General features: G+C 51.0%; 4 protein-coding genes across 4 annotated transcripts; all 4 read left to right on the top strand.

Annotated features, from left to right (window-relative positions):
- Window positions 1-1,188: 1,188 nt before the first annotated feature.
- ENH_00023810 (hypothetical protein, conserved) lies at window positions 1,189-4,245 on the top strand (the record flags this gene model as incomplete). The annotated part of the gene is made up of 1 exon (XM_013584625.1): window positions 1,189-4,245. The coding sequence occupies one exon, from the start codon at window positions 1,189-1,191 to the stop codon at window positions 4,243-4,245; it is 3,057 nt and encodes a 1,018-aa protein (XP_013440079.1).
- Window positions 4,246-6,743: 2,498 nt separating this feature from the next.
- ENH_00023800 (hypothetical protein, conserved) lies at window positions 6,744-8,984 on the top strand (the record flags this gene model as incomplete). The annotated part of the gene is made up of 1 exon (XM_013584624.1): window positions 6,744-8,984. One exon carries the CDS (start codon window positions 6,744-6,746, stop codon window positions 8,982-8,984), a length of 2,241 nt encoding a protein of 746 aa, XP_013440078.1.
- A 2,377-nt stretch (window positions 8,985-11,361) lies between these two features.
- Window positions 11,362-13,486, top strand: ENH_00023790 (hypothetical protein, conserved; the record flags this gene model as incomplete). Its single annotated transcript, XM_013584623.1, has 2 exons — window positions 11,362-13,222; window positions 13,323-13,486. 2 exons carry the CDS (start codon window positions 11,362-11,364, stop codon window positions 13,484-13,486), a joined length of 2,025 nt encoding a protein of 674 aa, XP_013440077.1.
- A 2,235-nt stretch (window positions 13,487-15,721) lies between these two features.
- ENH_00023780 (hypothetical protein, conserved) lies at window positions 15,722-17,923 on the top strand (the record flags this gene model as incomplete). Its single annotated transcript, XM_013584622.1, has 1 exon — window positions 15,722-17,923. The coding sequence occupies one exon, from the start codon at window positions 15,722-15,724 to the stop codon at window positions 17,921-17,923; it is 2,202 nt and encodes a 733-aa protein (XP_013440076.1).
- Between the last annotated feature and the right edge of the window lie 1,468 nt (window positions 17,924-19,391).

Raw genomic sequence — 19,391 nt, 5'->3', positions numbered from 1 at the left:
AATATCCGTCTCATTCTTTCTAGTTGCCTGTGGCACACGTACTGTGTGGAGGAAGCTTTGCGGCAACTGCATAGAGTACAGCATCACAGACTGGCAAAGATAGGCATGGTCCCGGAACATTGTTGCAGAGCAGCGAGGTGGATGGCAACTGCATGCCGCTATTACTTCAATCGTCGCAGTGCTGCAAGGCTCGATAGGCAGCCGTATGTACTAGTGGAATGAGTACATACAAACATGCCACACCTTTCTTGAGCTCATGTAGTCCGAGCTGCCCGCTCAACTCGTGCTAAACTCATCCTACTCCAAGTAAATGCTTCACTCGCATAAGCGAGACTCGGAAGCAGCTCTGGGCCCACGTCTAGGATGGATGGCAACACAGGATGCGTTGTAGAACACTAGCAATCACTGCTCACTTGGGAGGCATGAAAAAGATTCCTGCAGTGCTTTGGCAGCGCAAACGCTCAAAATTGGAAAAAGCTTGTTGCGGAAGTTTGGTAGCTTGAGATACGAAGGATGTAGTCGCCACAGTTTGTCAAAATCCGCGATATAATCTTCATCGAGGCGCCGGAGAGCGAAGCAGAGATAGCACGGGAGTTTACCAATAAATACGTTGCAACATAAGGATTCCCACTGGTTTGGTATTCGAAAACAAATATATAAACATTCTGGCTTGGGTGCTAAACACTGCTCAGCACCGCTCAAATCGCTGAGCAGGGCCGCCATTGGGCTCCTTAAAGTCCGAGAAGGCTCACGGTGCTAGATCCTTTCAACAGCGATCACTAACTAAAACATGTGAGAAGGCTTTTAAACGTTACTCTAAAGTTTTTTACAAGACGCAGGAAGAGCTGTTTCGTCGTGACCATGCCGTCATGCACGTCTTCGCTGCGGGGGAATCAATGGCATTGCTACTAATAGTAAGCATGGTACTCAGGAGCTGATTCCACTCCACGAAATTCTTTGCCTTTTGGGGAAGAAACAAGGACATTTGGATAAACAGCGTTGCACCGCGCTGCAAGCGAGTCCAATACGTTCATCTGTCCCGTCTGGGTATTTTTCTCGCTAGTGACCAGCGACAGAACAGTTCTCAGCGGCAGCCACAAATATTGCCAGTCTGCACTGGATGCGCAAAAGTTCGCTGGCAGTTACTGAGATCCATTTTCGCTTGCATGAGGGACGAAACTTTGTCCAATGAACCTACAGCCGCGCGCGCAGCTCGGGCATGATCTGCCGACTACTGGCGGCACTCATCATGGTTCCTCTGCAGATTTACGGAGAAGGAGTGGCGATGGCTTAGCTGGTAGATTCCGTTTTTTTCAACGCCGCTCCAAGAACAAACCGTTCCCACCATCGTGGGCTCCTCGACTCGGCGTAGTTTTCAGCTCGTTGGCAGTAGCGTACGTTCTGCTGCTATGTTTCCGTTCTATAGAGGCTGGGCGTCAACAGGCTTCACCTGCTAGATCCCTTGCAGCTGGTGGATATGGACCATGTCGCCCAAGCTTCGTACCTGGGGATGCTGGTGGTGATTCCGGGGCAACGGGGGGAGCGACACAACGTTTCGTGCAGTCACTCCTGCAGGGACAGCGAATGCCACCGCCTCAACAGGCTTTGCAATTCCAAGGGAATGTCGGACTACCGCGCGCCGGAGGGTACGTTGCCGGCCAAGCGGTACAGGGGACTTCTGGAGACGTTTCCCGCAAAGGCTCTTCCACAGGGAATTGGAAGACGCAGGACTTGCACTTGTGGGCGCATTGGAACATGCCTTCAGACGACAGGAAATATCTTATACGCATGCTTAGGCAAATGCTAGAAGCGACGAAGTTATGTGCGTCACTACTGCCAGTCTTAACGCGCAAGCAACAACTGCAGACGGCATTCCAGGTGGTCAGGTTACTCGCCTTGGAATTAGGATCATTTTCATTGGTTAGTAGGGATATAGAGCCTATGAGAATCGCCGTAGGTGACTCTCTCATCCAGTTGGCGATGCAGTCGCTTGAACGCAGTGGGGACGACAAGAACAGGGAAGGCGATCGCGCTTTGCTTCGGGAACTGATTCGTTTGGTCAACGAGGTAAAGCAGCCGTGGTATGTGAAGAGGGAAAAGGCCCCTCATAAGTACAAAAAGAAGATGATAAGCATAATGGCAACTGCTGACGTGATATTGAGGAAATGCGTGGGCGTTCTGCAAGGGCTACTAGTGTTTCACGAAGATTCGTCGCTAAAGAAGTTGCCTACCGAAGTAGTAGCGCAGCAGCTGGAAGTTATAAAGGCGCTCTATCATGTTCACGCTAATTATGTTGCAAGAGACGGCTCGCTTCGAGCACACATGCTGGAGTGTCAGAAACGTACACGCGTGTATGCACTTTTCCGTCACGAACACTACGAGCTGTCGAGAGGAAGGATTGTCCCAGTCAAAGAGTTATACACACAGGTAGAGGAGGCTGTTAGGGTCGCTGGGGGACTTCTACGGCCTGAACAAGAAAGCGCATTGGGGCTTGACAGTGCTGTCGACTCAACGGAAGGGCAGACTGCAGAGGAAGATAGTAAGCCTGAGCAGCTAAGTGAGCCGCTGAGTCCTGAACCGATACAAGGAGCATTATCTCAAACAATTGAGTCTTCCTGTGAGTCCAAAACTTTGGCGGTGAGTGGAGAAGCGGTGAGTGGAGAAGCGGTGAGTGGAGAAGCGGCGGCGGAGGATTCGCCGCAAGGTAAAGCTCCATCACCGTTGGCCGGCAGGTTGCCTGAACAAGGTGCAAGTTCTGGGCCAGCTCTGAAGCCTCCCCCCACAGGGACGTTTGCCGAGAAGGATGTTGAGCAATCGCCACCGCTCGTTTCTACGAAAGCTTCCCAGTCACCAGTTGTTCCGTCAGTGTCTGGGTCGAGTGCAGCAGAACAGGAAGTTTTAGTTGGACACCTAGATTCTTCCGGGTTGGCTACTCCGTCGCAAAGACCTACGTATCCATCAGTCACGCAAAAATCTGGAAGCGCCAATCATGCCAGTTCATCAGGGCAATACAGTTTTCCCGAAAATAGTTCTAGCGCGCATATAGCGCAGTCTACTGCCGTCCTTGCAATGGGTGCAGTTGCGCCGTCTGAACGTTTAGAGTCGCCTGTATCCTCTAAGGAAAAAATTTGCAACTGGATGCAGACACCTGCAGCTCTTGAGGAGAGGGACTGCGGGTGGTTGCAAACACCAGCAACTCCTACAGTACAGGACCACAGGAGGCAGCAGAGTACTGCACCCCTTGAAGACGAGGGTTATACCTGGCTGCATGGAATTGCGCCTGTTCAAGAAGAGGGTTACAGTGTGCATGACACCGCTGCACCTGTTCAGCAAGAGAAGTGGCATTGGCTGCCGACACTTTCACATGTCCAAGGAGAGGATTACAGTGGTTTGCAGACAACTGCTCCCCTTCAAGTAAAGGACCACAGTGGGTTGCAAGCAACTGCAACTGCTAGACAGAGGGATTACGTGCGGCCGCAGACAACTGCACCTGTTCGCGAAGAGGATTACGCCTGGCATAATACAAGTGCCTTCATTACAGATGAGTACAGGTGGCAGCAGGTACCTACACTTCTTCAAAAAGGGGATGACAGGCAGGTGCAGAGAACTGCACTTTTTGCAAATGAGGGCTACAAGTGGCTGCAGAGAACTGCACTTACAGAAAGTGAAAACGTGCTGCAACACACAGCTCCATGTCAGTTGGACGTTTGTAGACGGCAGCAGACAACTGCTCTTTTTGAGAGGGCGCAGCAAAACTGGTTGCGGGCGCCTGCGCTTCTTCAACAGTACGGAGTGTTGCAGCCAACTGCAGTTCCTCAAGAAGGGAATTGGCAGCAGAGAATTACACTTCCTGGAGAAGAGAGAAACAGGTGGCTGCAATCACCTGCACCTCTTCAATACTATTTTTACAGCGGGTCGCAGGCACCTGTGGCTGGAAAAGAAGAGGAGGACAGGGGTCTGCTGACGCGTGCACATCTTCCACAAAAGAATGCCGGCGGGCAGCAAGCAGGCGCACCTTCTCTGGAAGGGGATAAGCGGCCGCAAGCGCCTGCACCTCAAGATGCGTTTTACAGTTTTTTCAGCGGTGGAGGTGTACCTCCCTGGTCACCTTTTTCACAGGCTCTAGCGGGCGCTCCAAACCGAAGCGCCGCTGGAAACTCTGAGTGGTTTGACACTGGGTCCTTTGGCCAAGATGAAGCACTGGGTAGCCATCCGCCCAAGCATACTCAGATTAGCCAACAATGAAACATCGTTATTCCCCCAGCATATGACAAGACGACCTGAGGAGCTGCGAGTTGATACTGACTTGTTTTAAAGACGGTGCTACAGGCGTCTCTTGTACGGCGGGTAAAATCGCATATTGAGACCACTGGTTGTGCTATGGCCCACGTCGATACCAAAGGCCCGTAAGCCACCATATAGGTAACTCTACATTCTTTACGGGCCTCACAGGCCTGAGTCTCAATTTTTATGCTTGATTGCCTTCTGTACCACTGCATTTCAATGTTGTTCTGCTTGTGACTTGTGCAGCGCCCTGGACGATGCAGGCTTACAATTGGTCTGCAGTTTTCCGTTCAGGGAATTTTTTGGACCGCGCTGAGCGCAATAGTGTTTCGTGTTGCGCATAAGGCTTCATACATGATTGCTGTCTTCTGCCTTGATGTTAGTGTGCGTTGCAGTAGTCGAGCACGCCAAAGTACTGTCTTTGACACGTGTGCCATCCATTCTAATGAAATTTATGTTGCCGTCGTTCATGTTGATTTGTTCGACATTTTAAATGTTTCAGAAGGACGTTTTTTTTCAGTTCTTGGTTTTCCAGCGGATGCTCCATGGGTGCGCATAGGAGACACAGCCTCACTTGCGTCTTTCAAGAAGTTTTTTAGAAGAACAACCACGTGGAGCGGTAGCAAAAGCTAGGCGTATCTTCCGGAACTAGGCGCTGCATAAGTAGCCATGTGAGTATTATGCATTGAACGGAATCCATGAACTCGTCAAATACCTCACTAGTACAACTTACGCCGGGGGCATTTTGAGTAAAAAGCGGCAGAACCACATGAAAAAAACAATGACTAGGCACGTCAGTGCACACTTTTCGCCCGGATGAAGGAACGGCAGGGTGGACGCCGATGGCGCCATTAGAATGAAAGAAGGGCTCACAAATGCGCGCATAAATGTATGGCGCCAGTTTACGTGCCTCTGAAGCATTGACTGCGGAATGTAATGTACTTTAGAGGAGCCATATTGCTAATTGGGCCACTGCAGAGTGCCTTCGTCCTAAACGATGCACGGCCGATATTGCCAGTCCGTAAGATAGGGGGACGGCGCCCTATAGTACATGATCAAGTTTGGCATCTCACTTGAGCAGGAATGCCGCACGAACAGAATGTGGTGCAGGCCATTACAGTGCGAACCAATTATTTATTTCCCTATGCTAATCCTACTCCACTTGGAGGTATAGGTGTAGCGTGTCCTCAGTGTGCGACGCATTTCAAGGCCAAGGTGTACGGTTTTAAAAAGAAAACTAGAGTTTCCATATTTTTCTTGCATAAGCAAACGAAAACACCAGAAGGCACACTAAAAGGGCACCAGAAGGCACACCAAAAGGGCGATACGGCGTAACGCCGCATGCCACCAGCAGAAGTGCTTCGAGACAACCTGCTGGAAGCAGGCAATCTTACCAGTAGCCTGCCAAATATGCAAACCATTTACGTGTTGATTTTTAAGTCAAATTAACGCTGACAAGGGCCAGGGGATAATATGTACGGCGCCTAGGCAGGAATACGCAGCGAACAAGGACCATCGATCACCGAGTAACAGCTTTGCTACTCGACCTGGTATCTTGCGAGTAGGTTAGGTTCTTCATGTCCAATGTAATGCCCTCACAATAAGGATATAAAATTTATCCTATTGACTGTCTTCTTCAAAAACGTGCAGTTGAAGCTTCCGTAGCTCCCAAGGAATGGGATCCTTTTTGAGTCCTTCCCTTTACTGAACGACCAGCGGCAAAGCGGACGCTTTGCTGGGAATTCAGTGCAGGTTTATGTCTTCTCGTTGCTTGCAATCACAAGCCGAGAATCCCATGATTGACTCTATTTAGCTGTAAGGATTCTTGGTCGCTACTCAACTCAGCCGTCATGAACAGGGTTCATAGCTGAACAGTGCCAAAGTGACTGTTTTCATGAGCTGTCACAGAAAGCTCTGGGCTCTCGACTTGAGACCTTGTTCCCAAAGCTCTCATTATTAGATTTTGTCAGGAGCAGTTCCGTTATGATCGCACCGTTATTCTTCTCTCGGTTGGGTGTACTTTGATGAGCTGTCTTTTTCGGGGAGTTATGACGCCCTGACTGTGAACATACAGACTGTTTTAAAATATTACACATAATTTCCTGTATGCATGAGTCCCTAGGACAAGCTTTCTGCTGATTTGGCATTGTTCTCTTTTGGTCTTGGGGTTCATTGTCGAAGCTTATGCTCTTCGGGGTTGGGGAACTGCCGACGTGGCTGGTGGTGACAGGAGTCACAATGCCCCAGAAGCTGCTTTGAACGTCAGCATTACCATAGCATGGGCCAGCAAAAAGCAACAGCTTGCTTTGTTCCGGCCAAAGAACAGCAAAGTGTCCTGAACAGCAGCTAGAATAGTGCCAGCCTGCGCTACATGGACGGCATTCGGACAGAAAACAAAGGAAATCTGGCAAAAATTGCGGCCTTGTCCCCCGCAGACGCGGGGGACAAAGCTCGATCCAATGAATCAACTGTCGCTTGAGGAGTTCAGGCACGACCTGTCTTCCTCTGCCTCCACTCATTCACATTCAAGGAGAAATGCTGTCCAGAGCTCCGCGGATGGGTCGTTTTTTGTCCAGCGCGCTCCCAAAAGCAAGTTGTTTCCATTGTCTCTGGCTCCTCGACTCTGCGCAGTTTTCAGCTCGTTAGCAGTAGCGTATGTTCTGCTGCTATGTTTCCGTTCTATAGGGGCTGGGCGTCAGCAGGCTTCACCTGCCAGATCCCTTGCAGCTGGTGGATATGGACCATGCCGCTCAGATTTCTTACATGACGATGAAGAAGATGATGACGGGGAGACGGGGGGTTGGGCACAACGTTTGGTGCAGTCACTCCTGCAGGAACAGCGAATGTCACCGCCTCAACAGGCTTTCCAATCTCAAGGGAATGTCGGACTACCACGCGACGAAGGATACTTTGCCGGCCAAGCGGTACAGGGAACTTCCGGAGACGTTGCGGGCGGTGGCTCTTCCCCAGATAGCTCGAAGACGCATGACTTGCACTTGTGGGTAAATCGAAACATGCCAACATGTGAAAGGGAGTTTCTGTTGCGGACGTTTGGTCGGATCGTACAAGCGACGAGGTTGTGTGGGTCTCTTCTGACAGTCATGACGTGCAGGCAACGCCTGTATTTTACATTCCATGTGGTGAGGTTGCTTGCCTTGGATTTGGGAGCACTTACATTAGTTAAGGAAGATATAGAGCCTACGAGGAGCGCCGTAGGTGACTGTCTCATCCAGTTGGCGAAGCAGTCGCTTGAACGCGGTGGGGACGACGAAGGCAATGAAGGCGATCGTATCGCGCTTCGTGAGCTTATCGTTTTAATTCGTGAGATTAAGAAGCCAAGACTTATTGATCAAGAAAAGACCCCCACTAAATACAAAAAGAAAATGATAAGCATACTGGCAACTTCCGACACAGTATTAAGGAATTGTTTGGGCGTTCTGAGGGGGCTACATCGGCTCCAGCAAAGCTTATCGCTGAGGAAGCTGCCGGCTAGCGTATTAGTACAGCAGCTCGGTGTTTTGAAGGCTCTTTACCATGTCCACGCCGACTACCTCGCAAGGGATGGTTCACTTCGGGCACACATACTAGAGTGCCAGAAGCGTACGCGTCTGTATGTGTTTTTTGGTCGGGAGCACTTTAAATTGTCGAAAGGTAAGATTCTGCCAGTTAAAGAACTGCAGAGCCAGATAAGTGCAGCTGTAAGGGCCGCTGGCGGACTTCTACAACGTGGACAAGGAAGTGCATGGAAGCGTGAGAGTGATGGCAGCGCAATGGAGGAGCAGACTGAAGAGGGAAGTGGTGAGTTTGAGTCGCTGAGTAGGCTTGCCGGTAACGAACTGCTACAAGGTGCATTGTCTCAAGCAATTCAAGCTTCCTATGAGGACAGAACCTCGGAAGCGAACATAGATACGGACCCGGATGATACGCTGCAAGGTGAAGCTTCACCGCCTTGGTCTGACTGGTTGCTTGAGCAAGGTGCAAGTGCTGGGCCAGCTTTGATGCCCCCCACCACAGACAGATTTGCCGGGAGGCCTGTTGAACAACCGCCGCAGTTTGTCTCTCCGCAGACCTTTTTGTCAGCCGTTGGCATGTCGGTGTTTTGGTCGCCAGCAGCAAGAGGGGGAGCTCTACATGGGAGCCCATATTATCCCGGGGCCTACGCTTCCTCTGCAAGACCCTTCCAGATGTCAGCTGCTTCGTATGGTGCACCTTTTTTTCAAGGCAGCTCATCAGCACAGCACGTCTCTGCAGGACAGACTGCTACAGCGCATTTGATGCAAGCGCCTCTGATGCAGCGGACGGATGTAGCTGCTACAGCGCATTTGATGCACTCGCCTCTGGTGCAGCGGATGGATGTAGCTGAGCCGTCTGCGTGGCTGGAGACGCGTGCGCGTTCTCAAGAAGAGCGTCAGAGCAGGCTGCAGCTGCAGAGATCTGCTGAGCTTCAAGAGGATTACATGTGGTTAGAGGGACCTGCATCTATGCAAGAAACGGACTACAGTCTTTTTGGGGATGGCGGCATACCCCCCTGGTCGCCTTTTCCACAAGCGCCAGCCGAATCTATAGAGAGTCCCGTCACTGCAAGCAGCGACTTCCCGGGCAGTCTGGGGGGCGCAAGCTTTCGCTTTCGCAGGACGGAAGGCCAGGACGAAGCGGGCGTTGGCCGCCTGGGTGGACGTATTCGGAGCGGCCGCCAATAAAATGTTATTTTTTGCAGCACAACGCAAGCGGCCTTGGAAAGTGCCAGTTGAAGCTTACTTCCTTCAAGGACAGTGCACACGGCGTCACGTTGTGCCACGGACAAACACGCATTTTAGATCACTGATTCAGTTGTGAGCCACCGCAGTGCGGGACAGCGTCGCGCCTCCATGTGCACAATGATGCACAGTGCGCGTACACTGCAGCTGCGGTTCTGTGTTCCGCTTCACCACTGCAGATCAACCTCGCTCTCCGTGCTTACAGAGCTGTGCAGGATGCCGGGAACTTACCGGGGGCTTATTCAAATTTTTTTCTTTGTATGACCGAAGCGAGGATGAAACAGAGATGCCACTTTATGGGCGTCTGCACCTTGCGTATTTCTTCTACTTTCATGTGTTCAACATTTCGGAAGCGCTAGGAAGACCTTTTCGTTCAGTGCTTGGTCGCTAAGCGAATGCACGATGCGTGTGCACGCCAGGCACAGCTTCGTCACCATGTGTTGTGCAGAAACTTTTCAATCCAGAATTAGTGCCGCAGTGGGAACTATAGACACTTTTGCGGGAATCGGGAAGTTTTTTGTAGCCATGCATGCGCGGCGTTTACTGCGTACTTGAGTCCATCAAATGGACCACCACGACAACTTGAACCAGAGGCTCTTTGAGTAGTGAAATGGTGGGAGAATATGCAAATAACATGAAGAGGGAGGGCCAAAACACATTCCTGTGCGTTGCAGAGTTCGCGGAAAAAGCACTGAGATGCATGCACCAGATCTGACGGCGATATAAGTTACACATGCACACATTCAGTGCTAGTGTGCTGGCCGCTAACTTGTTGGATGAGAAGTTGAACAGGGTTTTACAATACACTTGTGTTAGGAGCAGTAGGAACACGGGACGCCCCAACTGCTCCCCTACTAAAAATGCGCTGTGCCCCTCCAGTTAAACACGGAGTGTGGTGCCTTATTTGTGCAGGAAGTGAATGAAACTGTGGCTTAAGCCATCGGAACTTATGACAAACCGTGACATTCGAATGTGTAGCTCGTCACAGTTGGCAGGAACTGAGAAAGGAACTGAGAAATGCACGTGTGACGCATTTGGAAGTGGACGCAGTTGGGGGTAACTCCCATATTTTGTACTCTTTTTGCAGTCGGCAACGAGTCAAAAGGGAGAAGCAGTTCTCCATCTTGTGAAAGAGCAGTGAGGTGCAGCAATTTGAAGACCAGCGCACATTTAGCATCCGGGGCATGCACAAGAAAACAGTTAACCGCAAAAGGTTCGGAAGTTCTGCCACCAGCGTTTGACAAGTTAGAACACTACTTTACGCCAACGGTCAATTACAAATGAGACCAACAAGGACGTGGAGGCTAGCCCTGTGACGTCACAGAAGGAACCAGTCCACAGCGTTGTAGGGCCATCATCGATCACCAGCCGAATCAACCAGCAGTTAACATGGTGCGTTGTGAGATTTCCTGTTAGGTCGAACCCATTTTAAATGGTAATATTTAGTTTAGTCCTCTTAGATTATCTGCTCCGAAAGTGTGCCCGTGGCTGTTTGTGTAGACGCAACAATATTTCTGTTGGGGCGCTTTGCGCAGTGGGGAAATAGAGGCAGGCCGGAGGTTGGGCGAAGAACTCACTGTAGCACTAGGATCTCTGACTCCTTCCTCATCACAAAAGAAATTTCATATTGATGACTCCGATACGGAGATAATTATTGCTTAAAAGAAGCCAACATGGCAAGCATAGCGAATGCCCCTCGCTGATTTCACGAACCTTTCTCAACCTTTCTCGGGTACAGACGGGGGTATCGAGTTGCCCAAGTGAGGTACTCGTAAGCTGTTGCTTATGTCTAGCTCTAGCCAAAGGCATTGTCAACAGGAGCTTTGTGATAATTATGTTATTGTCCGCTTCGGGGTCGAAAGTTCCACGGCGAGCTTGCTGCTGATGGGGATACACTAGGCCTTGACAGTGGCGTAGAACGGACAGTTAAGATTTCGCGCTGACTATACCAGCGCGCCCTTTGGGGCTGGAGATCTATGGGCAGCCATGCTGCTAAAGGTAATTTAGACGCCTTAAATGCTGAAATAAACGTCAATCTCACTGTGGTTTCAACCAGCAAGAAGCGACAACTTGCTTGCTTACATCTTGTTGAGGGAGGACCGTAACCAAGATCAATGTTTCATATTTGGGCATCAACGTTTTCAAAACTGTCAGCATTTTCGCAAGCAGGGGAGGCGCAAAGCAACCTCAGAGAGTGCTTAGCAGTTGTCGCAGGCAGTGCCATCTTTCACTGCATCTGCAGCACTTGTAGAGGAGCCAAAGGAAGTTGGCAGTACGTGGCGTTTTGCCCCCACTTAAGCGAGGGACATAATCCGGTCCAATGAACCCGATGGACCATGAACAACTCGGGCACTACCTGCCGTCCTCTGAAACCACCCACCAAGCTTTCGACTCACGTTTATGGCGGCTTACTGGCCAGGGAGTAGCGGAGAGGCTGGCTTTCGCCCCGCGCTCGGAAAACATTCCTTTTTCCCAGTCTTGTGCTCGTCTGATTGGCGCAGTCCTCGCGTCGTTGGCAGTAGCGTACTTGCTGCTGATTTGCTTTCGGCCTGTGGAGGCCTGGAGGCAGTGGGCCCCAGTCCCTCGCTCGCTCGCAGCTCTAAGAAATGAACCTTGTTTAGGCAGCATGCGCGAGGATGGCAGTGACGAAGAGGAGCACGAGTCCGCAGAAAAGTGGACAGAGCCTGTAGTGCAGCGGCGCTTTGGGAGCAGCAGCTCCTCTCTGGATCGTCAGGTTTCCGAATCCCAAGAGCCAGAAGAACCCGCCGCAGGGCCAGAAGAAAGCGCGGCTAAAGAGGACTCCGCCGAGGCGAAGAGCTCCGCAAATGCTGCTGGGGACTCCCCTTCCGCAGAAAGCAAAAGGGAAGACGACTTGGCCTTGTGGGAAGACGGCCAGCTGCCCCCCACGGAGAGGGGCTACGTTGGCTGCCTCTTCAACCGCATGTACAAGGCTGCGAAGCTCTGTGGGCATCTGCTGCCAGCTCTGTCTTGCAGGCAGCGCCTGCTGCTGGCCTCGCAGGTGGTGATGCTGGTGGGCGTGGACTTGGGAGCTTTTGCGCTGGCCAAGGTCGAAGTGGTGCCCACAAGAGGCACTGTTGGCGACGCGGCCATCCACTTGCTGCGGCAGTCCCTCGAGTGCAGTGGGGAGGAGAAGGGCAACGAGGGCCTCCGTCTTGGCGTGATGCAGTTGATGGTGTTGATGAGTTCTTTGAAGCTGCCCCGGCAGTTCGAGGGGGGAAAGAACACTGCCAAGTTCCGCAGGAAAATGGTAAGCATACTCGGGACTGCGGACGTAGCTCTGAAGAGCTGCCTGGGCGTCTTGGGAGGCATGCTGCGGCTCAAGAGAGAAGTGTCAACGAGCACACTTCCTCTGGAAGCTGTGGAGCAGCAGCTGAATGTTCTGAGGTCCATTTACCGAGTCCACGCCGACCACATTGCGAAGGACTGTCTGCTGCGCGCGCAAATCGTGGAGTGTCAGAAGCGCACTGGGGTGTACGCGCTGCTGGGGCCCCAGCAGTTCTTGGAAGCCAAGTCCAGAATTCTCCCAATAAAGCAACTTCGAGACATGATCCGAGACGCGGTGACTGCGGCTGGCGGGCTTCTGCCGTTCCAGCGGCCCGTTGCAGAGGAACTGAGCAATCCTAAAGGCGCGGCGGAGGGGCGCGGAGAACGGAGAGGTTCCTACAGGGAGTTCGACGAACACGTGAGCAGCAAGTCGCTGCAAGAAGAGTTCGCGGAAGCTGTGCGCTGTTCTTTTGACCCCGAAACTTTGCTGCTGCACGACGCAATGAAGGCAGAGGCTTCACGAACAGTCAGACCTCCACCGTGGCGAGTTGGGCAGCTGTCTCAACAAGGAGTTGGACCGGCTTTGCAGCCCCCACGTGCACTTCATTCCTCCGAGGCTGATCGTGACAGGGGGCCACACCTTGTCCCTGCAGATGCCTTTCTGTCGGCGGTGGGTCTGTCAGTCTTTCGGTCACGGACAGCAGAACAGGGAGGTTGGAGTGGCCCGCTGTATGCTTCTTGTCTGGATAAATCCTCACTGAGGCCCTTAAATCTGTTAGCGAAGCTTGACAGTTTCCCCGACTCTGCTGATCGCTCATCAGAACAGCACGCTTCTGCTGGTCGCAGGGCTGGAGTGCATTTGGCGCGATTCACCGCGCAGCCTCCGACCGGTGTAGGTGAGCCATCTCAGCGGCTGCAGACACCTGCAACCCTTCCCGCAGAGGGTTATAGTCTTTTTGGAGATGGTGGCATACCTCCCTGGTCACCTTTTTCAAGACTGCAAGCTCACTCTAATGAGAGACGCGCCACTACGAGCGGCGGATGGCCGGACAGTCAATGAGGAGAAAGCGTTTACATTCGCGGGGCGTACTGTCAGGACAAAGCAGGGTACAGCCATCCGCGTGACTGTACTCGAAGTAAGCGCGAATAAAATGCTATAATCCCCTCAGAACAAGGGAAAACGATCTCAGGGACTGCCCGTCCAGGCTGGTTTGTCCTAGTGCTGATGGCGCCGCCGTTCTGTACGAGGGCCAAAAGCGCAGGTTCAGACCACTGTTTGAGCTGTGAAGCAGCGTATTGATTGGGGGCTTTGCGGCACCCTACATAGAGTAATGCTTTCTGCAGAGACCATACAACTCCAGTTCTCCGTTGTAGTGCTCTCGTTGCGCTCATCATGCAAGTGGTAGTGGGTACCTGCGTTCACGACCATCGGAAACCAACCTCCTTCTGCGTGCAGCTAGCGCAGCGCTGCGCGTGATGTAGGTGTTTCGTCAGGGGGTTGCGCTTTTCCATTTAGTTGATTTTACAAAGTGCGCGGAGCGCGCTGTAGACTTTTGCGATAATACGGCTTTATGCTTGATTGCCGTGCAGTTAATCTGCTTCGGGATAGCCGTGCAAGCCAGTGTACTTTGAGACGGGAACTCAGGTTTTCTGTATTGCATGACTGAGGCGAGCGTTGAACACTGAGGCGACTGCCATGGATTACGCTTTTCATTACGGCAACTATTGGTAGGTACGCCGAGAAGGCGTTTTACGTCACACTTTTTTGTCCAGGAGGCGTGGTCATACGGTGTTTCGATGTTCGTGGACAACCTGATAATAGTGGCAAGAAATAGAAAGTGCACACATTAGTGTTACGGATCTACTCTATCGGCCTCTGGCGTGCTGGGTGGAAAATGCAGTGAGACTTCAAGCTGATTTGTAGTGGCAGCAGGTGGGGCGCTGCAGCCGTGTTAGAAAGTAGTGAGGTAGGATGCCTCACTTTTCGTGGGAGCTAAAACCAACTGTGTGCCCTCGCCTTTGGTAAATGGCTTGTTCGGCCATTACAACACCGAACAAACCATTTTCCAAAGGCTAGCGCAGTGCAGTCTGATCGCACTCAAGGCGTGGCCATGTGTGAGGCATCTGGAGACGTAATTGGCACATTTGGAGACAGCGTTCTCTTCCCATACTGTTATTTTATTCATAGGCGAGAAATTTCCGCTGGATCTGCTAGAGGAGCTGTGGGGCGCACAACTTCACTGCCTCGGAAGATGTCGAGGCTTCGACTGTGCAAACAACTGGCTGAAACTGAAGGAATCTTCCACTAGCATTTGACTAATATGTAAATTCACACGCGCTGATTGAAGATTCAAAACGTGCTTATGAAGTGGCCAGGGATTATCTCTGTGCTGTTACGGGAGTAACCACTGCACAACCTACTCGTGCCATCGGTCGCCAGCACTGGTTCTGGTACTGTGGTGCACGTTTCGCTGTATCTAGTCAATGCCAATGTGAGTAAGCAGAGCCAGGCTCTAAATTTCTGGCTTTTTGTTACAAAGATGAAATTAGGGCTTCGTTAAGGGCCACAGGATGCAATTCTCTCGCAGACAGTTCTCTGCAGTGGGGAAACAGAAACAGCTTGAACACTTCGTTGCAACTCCAGAATTTGCATTTTCTTCATCAATACAGTAACAAACTTCATCTTAATCTCTATGGTTTGACTGCAATCATTGCTGTCTACCAGACAACTCAGCAGTTCCGATGAGAAGGGTTCTTTGCTGAGCAAACACACGAGCTGCTCTTGTCTGCTGCCACAAGAGGCTCCGGGGTTTGCCGAATGATATAGCTCTGAGATCCTGTGTCTCGCTTCCCGCTGTCATACATCTTCAGAAGAAGCTCGGTAATGACTGTACGTTTTCGCTTTCCTCGGTCGCAGATCTCTACAAGGACGTGCTGGTAAGAAGAATCAAGTTCAATTGGATAAAGATAGCCCTGAAGTTATGTAATCAAGTTCTTATTAACATATTTCCCGAGGAATCGCTCAGTGCTGACTATGTCACTGTGTGCCTAGACTTACCGTCCATTGACGAGATTGTTGATACCGGGAATCGAGGAAACAGAAACGTTAAGTTCAACCTAAGCATTGCCTTGGCTTTGAACTGAAAGACGTATCAACGGGCCTTCTTTGCAGCTTGATGAAAGTGGCTTGTAAACCAAACCAATGTTTTCCTACTGGGGACTTTCAAGGCGTCGATGGGCAGGGGAGTTGCACACCAGCGGTTAAAAGTGCTTGACAGTACCCGCAAGATAGCGGCAGCCTGCTCTGCATGTAATTCTTTTGGATATCAATTGGGAGTGCATTGACAAGGACTGAGGCTTCGAACCTACGCAAGTGAGAGGCAGAGTCTGGTCCCATGGACTCGCTTGACTGCGAACAGCTCAGGCACGACCTGCCGTTCTTTGATATTACTCGCCAAGGTTCCGAACCAAATTCACGGCAGCGATTTGATCGAAGAATTGGGGATGAGTTGGTTTCTAGCCAGCTCACCGGGAGCAAGAAACTGTTTTTATCGAGGTGGGCTCGCCTTCTCGGCGTTGCATTCACCTCCTTAGGAGCAGCGTACTTTCTGCTACTTTGTTTTCGCTTTATAGAATCCGTGAAGCAGTGGTCCCCGCCCACGCGATCTTTGGCAGCTCATCAAGATAGATCGTGCCCTCCGGGCAACGTGCGTGGGATTGATGATGAAGGTGACTATGGGGCAACAGGACAGTGCACACAAGATTTAGTGCAGCAGCGCTCTGAAGACTGGGGCCTTTTGCAGCGTCATCAGTCCTCCGGATTACAAGGAACTGCAGAGGTCGCACAAGATGAAGTGGATAATGCGAGCGCAGTTGAAGAGACAACTCCTGAAAACGTTGCCGCTGTCAGCTCTTCTATGAGCAATTTGCAGGATTTTGATTTGCACCTGTGGGCTAATGGAAACATGCCTGCGGAAGAAGAGGAGCGCTTAATGCGCCTGTTTAGGCGCATGCTGATTGCCGTGAGGGTATGCAGGTCGATACTGCCAGCACTAACGTGCAGACAACGCATTCAACTTACATTCCGCGTCGCGAGGTTAGTTGCCTTGGATTTGGGAGCAGCTTCAATAGTTAATAATAAGAAAAAGGCGCGTATAAGAAAATCCGTAGGCACCTCCCTCGTCCAATTGATAAAGCACTCACTTGGGCGAGTGGGCGAGGACGAGTGCAATACAAGACATCGCCACAACCTTGAAAGATTGATTATTTTAATTGACGAGCTGAAACAGCCGCGGCAGAATGAAGAAGAACCTAGGGCTGAGAAATATAAAAAGAAGATGCTTGGCATACTGGCAACTGCTGAAATTGTATTGAAGAACTGTCTGCGCGTTTTGGACGGGCTGGCGCTGCTTTGGGAAAATACATCGGCCAAGAAACTCCCACCGCAAGTAGTAGAACAGCAGCTCAACGTTATGAAATGGATGTATGACGTCCACGCTGACCATATTGCCAGAGACGGCTGCCTTCGAGCACACATTGTGGAATGCCAGAAACGTACACGTGTGTACGCACTTTTAGATAGGGAAAAATTCACCGTGGCCACTGCTGTGATTCTTCCGTTGAGAGAGTTGCAGAATCAGATAGCTGAGGCTATTAGGGCTGCTGGTGGTCTTCTACCTTCTCAGCGGACATCACCACGGGGGCCTTACAAATTTAGCCGTGCTTTGGAGGAACAGCAGCGAAAGAGTCAGCACGAAGAGCAAAGCGAACCGTCAGGCAGCAAACCGATGCAGCAAAATTTCGTGGAAGAAGTGCTTCCTCCTGACCTTAAGCAGCCACAAACATGGGGGCCCGACGGAGCTAACCGCGCATTGGAGGGACAGGCGGAAGATAGAACGAGTCAGCAACAGGAGCAACGTGAACCATCAGGCCACAATCCATTATGGCGAAATTCCGTGGAAGGCGCGCCTTCTTCTGATGTTGCATCTTCGGCAGCGAGTAAGGGGATAGAGATGGGGGGTTCGTCGCCAATTATATCTCCACCGCGGCGACTTGACCGGCTCACTCGACAAGGCACTGAAGCAGCTTTGCAGCAAACCCCCACACCTACTTTTTCCGGCACTTCTCAGGATCGATATCCAGAGTTTGTTTCTCCGCATGACTTCCCGTCACCGTTTGGTCTGTCGGTATTTTGGTCGCAAACAGCAAGAGAAGGAGCTGTAGGGCAATCTTCTTCTTTAGCGCAAACTTCCTTCGGAAGAACTCCCCATCATTCAACTGTAGAGCATGTTACAAGCCTTCCTCATAGCGTCACATTGCAACATGCAACTGTTGGTCGCAGCGCTGATGTACATTTGGTGCCCGCTGCTTCTCCCTCACCGTTGGATTCACGTGAGTCTTCGGGGTGGCTGCAGCCACCTGCACCTTCTCATGAAGAATATTACAGTCTTTTTGGAGGTGGTGGCATACCTCCCTGGTCGCCTTTTTCAAAAGCGCCGGCTGGCTCTACAAACAAACGCACCGCAAGCCATGGGTGGTGGAGCATTGATGGTGGGGAAAGCCCTCACTATCCTACGACCTTTGACCACCGCGAATGAAATAATAGCCTTCGGCGTTAGCCTTCGGCGTTACCGTAGTCGGAACGGCAGCGAATGACGTGTTGCTTTTCCAACACAAGGTGTACCGACATTAGGAATTGTGAGTTGAGACTAAAACTAATCTTGAAGTCATCAGGCTATGCTTCGGGTGAAAACATATTCACGCAACCGGCTGGGCTGTACATCACGTGAATAAGCGAGCGCTCTGTGCCACCCACCAGACACATGCATTCTGCACAGTCCTTACAGTTCTATTTCTCACAGCGTTTGTTACGCTCACTGCCACTTTAAATGAATCTGGCTCCGCATGTAACATCTGTAGCGCTCTGAGCTTTGCAGGGAGTTTACTATGGCTTTGCACCTTTCCATTTAGGTAATCTTTTGAGCTGAGCACGTCATAGCATTGGGCGACCAATAAAACTTTATGCGTGATTTCCGTATTGTATTGATGTTGATATGCACTGCAGTAGTTGGACAAGCCAAAGTAATGCAGGACAGATGCACTTTGTGCTTTGCATGATCGAGGCGCGAGTGAGAAACCGAGGCTACTATCACGGATAACTTTGCCTTTTGCCCCAGTCTTGTCATGGTTCCATGTTGGGTTGTTCGACATTTTGGGAGGTTCGAAAACACACTTTATTCAGAGCCTGGTTGCTCAGCGTATGCTCAGTGGATGTGCATCCGAGGTTCACCTCGGATAACGCCATTTTTTTTTTCGCGAAGCAAGGTAGATGGCACGGCAGCGCAAACTGGGATTTTTTGGCGAAGTTAGGGGCGACAGAAGCACTCATGAGAGCACAATGTCTTGTACTGCATTTTTCAGCTTGTCAAATGCCTCATCAGCATGTCGCTTACAACGGATGCTCTGAGTGGAGAAGGGCGGAGAGAATGCCACGAAGGTGGATGAGGCCACATCTTTGTGTGCTGAGTGCGTGATGAAAGAACATCAAAATGAAGACAGGTCACGTGACAGCGGCGGACGGGAGTCACATGTATACGCATTAATGCCACATTGTGCTATTCGTTGCGGTTCGGAGGCACTGGGTGCGATATGGAGTACTATTGTACAGTAGCCATGTAGTGGATAAAACGGACGACGCTTTCGTGAAGTAAGTCGTCAATTATGGCTCCTTGCTTGCGCAGAAAGCTGGTACTAGCGGCTCCAGGTATAGGGACTAACGGCTTTAGGCATACATAATCAGGATGCTGAATTAAGTTTCCACCTCTGGGAGCAAACTATCGTGGACATGTGTGCGCCTTCACCACGCAAGGCTGCCATAGTTAAGAAAAAATCATGTTTTAAATGTTTGTCCTGCAACTAACGGCACAACAAGTTTCTGAGTTATTATAAAAGAGCAACGAGGCGTACCAACTACCACTGCACATGTGCAGTTGGTCCGTGTGCAAACACGTGTTTGCACAAACCGTGCTCTAGAGGCAAAAAAATCCACGAGTATCCGCAGGAAAA

Source organism: Eimeria necatrix, genomic scaffold (assembly GCF_000499385.1).
Source record: "Eimeria necatrix Houghton genomic scaffold, Enh_scaff185, whole genome shotgun sequence".
NCBI lineage: Eukaryota > Apicomplexa > Conoidasida > Eucoccidiorida > Eimeriidae > Eimeria > Eimeria necatrix.
Note: the sequence above shows the minus strand (reverse complement) of the source record. Positions and strands in the feature narration are given on the sequence as shown.